Source organism: Pseudopodoces humilis, chromosome 5 (genome assembly GCF_049639895.1).
Source record: "Pseudopodoces humilis isolate 2021_Gansu_Grassland_sample_001 chromosome 5, ASM4963989v1, whole genome shotgun sequence".
Taxonomy (NCBI): Eukaryota; Metazoa; Chordata; class Aves; order Passeriformes; family Paridae; genus Pseudopodoces; species Pseudopodoces humilis.
In genome coordinates this window covers 18,373,553-18,379,448 of record NC_142204.1, presented here as the reverse complement: position 1 = coordinate 18,379,448, position 5,896 = coordinate 18,373,553, and the positions used below count along the sequence as shown (strand labels likewise).

Below are 5,896 nucleotides of genomic sequence, written 5' to 3'. Positions count from 1 at the left end.
AGCCCTGGGAGCCCAGCACGAGCAGCACTCTATTCCTATGGGGACTCGTCACCCCTGTGTTAATGGTGCAAGGAGGTCCAGTAAAAAGGCACACCAGGTAGCTTAAGTACACTTACCTCCAGTCTGCATTTGTCCACAGGCTTTTCTAGGCACATCCAGACACGTGCATATGGGGTGCAGGAGGCTGCAAGTCCAGGAGGCATCTGGGATGCTTCCCCTTTGTAGTTAGACAGCATATTGCCTCAGGTGTGTAAACTCTTTAAATACAAAGGAGTCATTTTAGTCCCCTTTCTTTTTTTCAAGCTCATAAAAAAATAAATTAGAACTTGTAGAAGCATCACAGAGGAAAAGGAGAATTACAGTTTAAAAGAAGGACTTACTGTAATTCACAGTATTACGGACTGGATCCTGCGATGAAAATTCTCATCCCCTCTTGACAGTCTGAAAAACCACAGAGAAGAATTCATGCTCCCACAAAGAGGGAAGCTGCTACTGAATTTGACTTCCAATGACCAGGGTTTGGGGCACAGCTGCTGGGCTGCTTGAGAAAAGCTTGCTTTGGCTCTCTTGAGGTTGTTTCTTCCATACCCAAATATCCTTGATCTGCCTCTCTCCTTCAGACATCAACAGGCCTCCTCGGAAGTTTACAGAACAGGAGTGACAGGAACAACAAAGGCAGGTCTGGAAGGAGACTGCAGGAGGATCGATGAAGGTTCAACCACACTTCACCTGCATATGCCAGATTATTTGTCTGTCCTGTAGCCTGTTTGTGACATGGAGATGCAGATGCCAGAGCTCTGCTCTCCTCTATTGGTCTGCTGGTCACATTTCCCTGCTTTATCCCTGCTTTCTCTGGGTTAGGAATACCCCATCCTTTTTTAATTTACACCTGTCCCGCACTGATCCCATTTCCTCACCTCTCCCCGAGCTTGCTTTCCTTTCCCTCAGTGTGGTGCTGACCCGAGGGCCACGGGGAGAAGGATGCGGCATGTGAGAGGCAGCTGTGGGTAGTGGAGGGTGACGAGAAAAGCAAACCCCATAGGGCTGGGTTAGGAGTTTGTTAAGACTTTAAAATAATATCAGGAATGACGGCGTTTGCAGGTAGGTAAGAGCGGGAGACTGCCTCCCCTGACAAGATATGTGAGGAGGTCTGGAATTACTGGGAATGATGGATAAAGGGGATAAAATGCTTTGAGAGTAGATACGAGGGGAGATAAAAGACAGCCGAGGGGGAAGCAAGCTGTAGGTTGAAGAGGAGTAGAAAATCGATGGGAAAGTGAAAATTTTTAGACGTTCCGAGTTCTCACTGCTGGGAGGGGGACTGCAGGGGAAGGTTGTATGCTCAAACCTGTGGAAAAATCTGGTCCTCTGGCCATCAGATTTTTCCATGCAGCCTATGGAGCTGCGGTCTTCAAAGTAGGTTGGGCACACAGCAGTTCATGGGAGTGCTGGAATAAAGTGTTTTTCTCCCAGCTCTTTTCAGCGGAACCTCCGGGCACGGCACCTCAGAGCAGCCGCTGGGCCCTGACGAGGCGGAGGGACCCGCCGGCCGCCAGAGGGCGCCCGCGGCTCGGCTCGGCTCGGCTCGGCTCGGCTCGGCTCGGCTCGGCTCGGCTCGGCTCGGCTCGGCTCGGCCCGGCCCGGCTCAGCTCGGCTCGGCACGGCCCGGCCCGGCTCAGCTCGGCTCGGCTCGGCCCGGCCCGGCTCAGCTCGGCTCGGCACGGCCCGGCACGGCCCGGTCCGGCTCGGCTGAGCGAGTGCACAGCACACACCGTCAGTACCAGCAAGTGAAGGGGTTTTAAAACCCTGACTTATTCCTTAGCCGTAACTAAGGAGCACTGGAAAGTTAGTCTTGGCCAGCGTGCTGTGCTGGGTGCTGTACATCTGTATGATACAAAGTAGTTTGGTGCTGGATGACATTTTTAAGACCTGAGCATGGTGGAAGTAGTTAACAACATAGGAGTGAAAGAATTGTGACACCTTCATAAGTAAAGAAGAAAACCTGAAGTGATGGAAGGTCACTCACCACCTCCCACCAGCAAGGCGAATCTCAGCCAGTTCCTGGGCAACTACCTTGGGATCTCCCCCTTCTCCACACTTTTTATTGCTGAATGTGATGTTCTGTGGTATGGAATGTTGTTTTGGTCAGGTGGGGTCAGCTGTCCCATCCCAGCCTCTTGCCTACCCCCAGCCTTCTTGCTGAGGGTGCAGAGGGAGAAACAGGGAAGGTCTTGACCTGATGCAAGCAATGCCCAGCAACAGCCAAAACACTTCCATGTTACCACTGTTTTGGACACAGCTTCAAAACATGGGACTATATGGGCTGCTGTGAAGAAAATCAACTGCATCCCAGCCAATCCCTGTAGAGCTGGGAAACATTGTGAAAGACATTATAATCCAGGGGCCTTGAAACAGAGCTAGCAAAAGAATTCAGAGAACATACAATCACAAAAAAATGAATTCAAATATTTCAGACAAAAAATAGTTGATACTAGAGGGAAAGCAAAAATGAACAGAATATTCATTCAGCACTCAAGTAAGGATATCACTAGTGCTTTTCTCTAGAAGGAGTCAAACACATACCTTTGATCACAGGGCTTGCTTTTGATCATAGGCAACAGCTCTGTGCCTGAGCAGAGGATATATAATACCTTAGCTGGATATCAAATATTAACAGCTCTGGCACATCTAGTGCTGGAAGCACTGATTGTGAGATTCATGGCAAAATGATGGAACTACCTGAGTGCAATGTCTGGATGGGGAAAGGTCACAGGGTCCCATTCATCCATTTCAGTTGCCCTTCCTCTGAATCCAAATGGGAGTCCCTTGAAGCGATCTTCCCTTAGCCCCCCGAAGAAATCCAGGCTAGCTCTGTCGATGGAGGGGTCAGGGAGATCCTTCACGACCAAGAAAAGACCAAAAAGTGCTGCTTCTCCCTCCGGGGTAATGGAGGATGTTTATTCTGGCTGGCTTCCAGGGGAGAAGAGACCGGGTTTCTCCTTCCCGGACTTTTTCAAACGTCGGGAGAGGGGCAGGGGGACATATAACACCAACCAATGGGATAACGTTTCAGGGACAGGGAGGGGAGGGGAAAAACACGTCACAGCTGCCTAGAAGGTCCACAAAGAAACTAGGTAACTCCCAGAAATATGCACCACCACATCTGCCCCTACTTTGATATATGTAATTAAATGAAAGGTAACGAGCTTATATGACTTACTGACCTGAAGTGGCCCACCAATCCCCATTTGCAGGCAGGTGAGGGTTACTCCGGTCTGCCAACTCTATATGGTTGACATCTGAGGTAGCTGAGACTAGCTTAACTATGCTTCTGTACAGTATTTTGCTTAGCACTCCGAACACTAACACCGTTAGCAAAACAATGACTAGCAGTGACAGAATGGTTTTCACTACTGAAGCCCACCACCCCGAGAGTCCCCAGTTTTTAAACAGTCCATTGAACCAGTCATCTGCTTCTTGCTTGACTTGTCCGATCATGCTTTTCATCTCTCGGAGCGTGGCATGGATGTTAGGAGCTTTCGATGTCAGATCCATGCAGCAGAGACCCTCGAACTCCTGGCACTCGTGCCCATGGAGCAACAGGAGAAAGTCTATTGCAGCACGGTTTTGAAGTGTCGCCTGCCTGGTAATTTCCTCATCTTCTAGGAGGCCACTTATGGCATTAGACGTTAAATTTGCTTGTTTTACCACCCAGCATTCTAGGTGTCCCAATTCACCTAGGGCCTTGGCTGCAGCTACCCAAGGAAGGAAAATGGATGCAGCAATTCTTTTTGATTTGGACCAATGGAAAATCTCTGAGTCACAATTTTCATCTAATTTTGTAACACTTCTCTTTTGAATTTTTTTGGTCAAATTGTTTTTATGGGTCCACTCGCCAATTAATGTTTGATTGGGTGCTAACAGTGATAGATGCCCTATGGTACACGGCCCTCCGAGGAGACAGGATGGAATTCCTGCCCATGCACAGTCCCCACAAATGAGGAACAATCCTTTGGGGAGGCTTTTGGGATGTGTATGAGCTGAGGAGTGCACCTTGATGTAGCTTAGTACACGGCACCACCTTTTTGCTGTGAACTCTTCTCAATGTTGTACTATATGGTGGAATGTTTCTTTATGAGTCGGAGGACTGACCCTAAAGTGTACACAGTATGATGCTGGGGAGGAACCCAGCAGCTCTAACTCCTGGGGTTCCTGGGTTGCCTTAGGAAAATGGGGCAGCCACTCTTCGACTGGGTTTCTTAACTCTGCTTCTACATGAGTGCTGTGTAGTTTATTACCTGCTTCAGGAGTCAGTGTACTAAAGCTGTGTGTGAATTCATCATGCTGCAAAGGAATTCCTACCAGGCAGGTAGACATAGGATTTTTTGCTGCTGCAGTAGATAGACATATGTTTTCCTGTTGGAGTGTTTGTGCCAGGGTCACCCAGATGTTCTGGCGTGGCTGTGGGATGATCCAGGCTGCTGTCAGTCCCTGGCTTCTTAAATCCATTTCTCATAAGATGCTTTGGCTGCAGTAAGAAAGATGAAGAATATAACTTTTGATGAAAGTGAGGAGCTCTTTAGATTGTTGGGGTTTTCTTCACGCCTTTTTCCCATTCCCCAGTGTATTTCACTTCAGCTGCAAAGGCAGCATCCTGATTTCCCATGAGGAAAAAAACAAATAAACAAAAAAAAAACCAAAAACAAAAAACCTGAGCGGAGAGGCATGTCTGTTTTGGATTTTTCTCATTACCATTTTCAAAATTTTCAAAGGAGACCATGCTTTCACCAATAAATGCTCTAAGATTTTGAGCAATGTGAAAACACTTGAGAAGCCAATGATCTGCTTTGCAGAAAAGGTGTAACTTATAAGTGATCTCTGAGAAACAAACTGCTTGCAGTTTCCACCTTATGTTGAATGAAAATTTGGGGAAAGTTTTTCAGAACCATATGTGACCTTACTTTACAACAAGTGAAGGTTACAGAGAAAGGATCTGAGGTGTTAAAGAGATTGTTAATAAGGCACATGCCTCCTTGCCCTGTAACTATACACAGGCAGTGTCACAGGTCAATGTGTCCAAATGCACACACTTACTATAAAGCTCAGCTTTCTGTGGCTTCCTTCTCTCACTTTTCTTCTTCTTTCTTTTATTTACTTTCTCCCATCATCGTGATTTTTCTCTTTGTGATAAGCAGAGCTATCAATGGTCTAAGCTGGTCTGTGCCAAGGTCTCTGTAACTGAGCCATCTCGCTTGCTTGCCCAGGGCACTGTATTTATTCTCTGAACTGTGAAGCAGTTGCTTTTTAGTTTATTATGGCCTTTGTCTCCATTTATTAATAGGTTTTCTCATCAAATGGCACTTGAAGTGCTTTGCTGAATACACTAATCTCATCTGAAACCAACTGCATCTACCCTTTGTACAGCGCAATGTGTGTTTCTCCTGTACTTTTTGTGGCCTGAAATACGCTCTTTATGCAGGCTTATATGACAGGTTACCTGGGCAGGACAGCTGTATGATCTTGAGTCTGTTTCCTCTTGAATAAGCACTGATTTCTTTCAGGACTTGTGGGGAAAATCTATTTTAATCCTCTGGTGAATCCTGCAATCAGAGAATCTAGCTTAGTGGAAAGGAGCCCCATTGGTGGCTGTGAAGCTGCATGCTGCCTGAAAGGAGCCTGGTGAGTGCAAAGAAACCCTGTAACTCCTCTGGAAATGCAAATGTTGCTGCTGCTGTTCTGCAGGGGAGACCCGCGACACTGCTGAGCATCCCAAAAAGGAAGAGGAGGAGTGCAGGCATCCTTTACACCTCCAGGGAAATGCAAGGATAAACTGTGATCTGATGCTGATTGATGCTAATGAAAGGACTCCAGCAGACTTTGGAATAGGCCTGCAGGT

At 47.3% G+C, this 5,896-nt stretch overlaps 1 protein-coding gene across 1 annotated transcript; it reads right to left on the bottom strand.

Annotated features, from left to right (window-relative positions):
* Positions 1–3,216: 3,216 nt before the first annotated feature.
* LOC148184289 (uncharacterized) lies at positions 3,217–4,509 on the bottom strand. Its single transcript, XM_088055123.1, is given in 1 exon segment — positions 3,217–4,509. A coding segment is annotated over 1 exon segment (1,293 nt).
* Between the last annotated feature and the right edge of the window lie 1,387 nt (positions 4,510–5,896).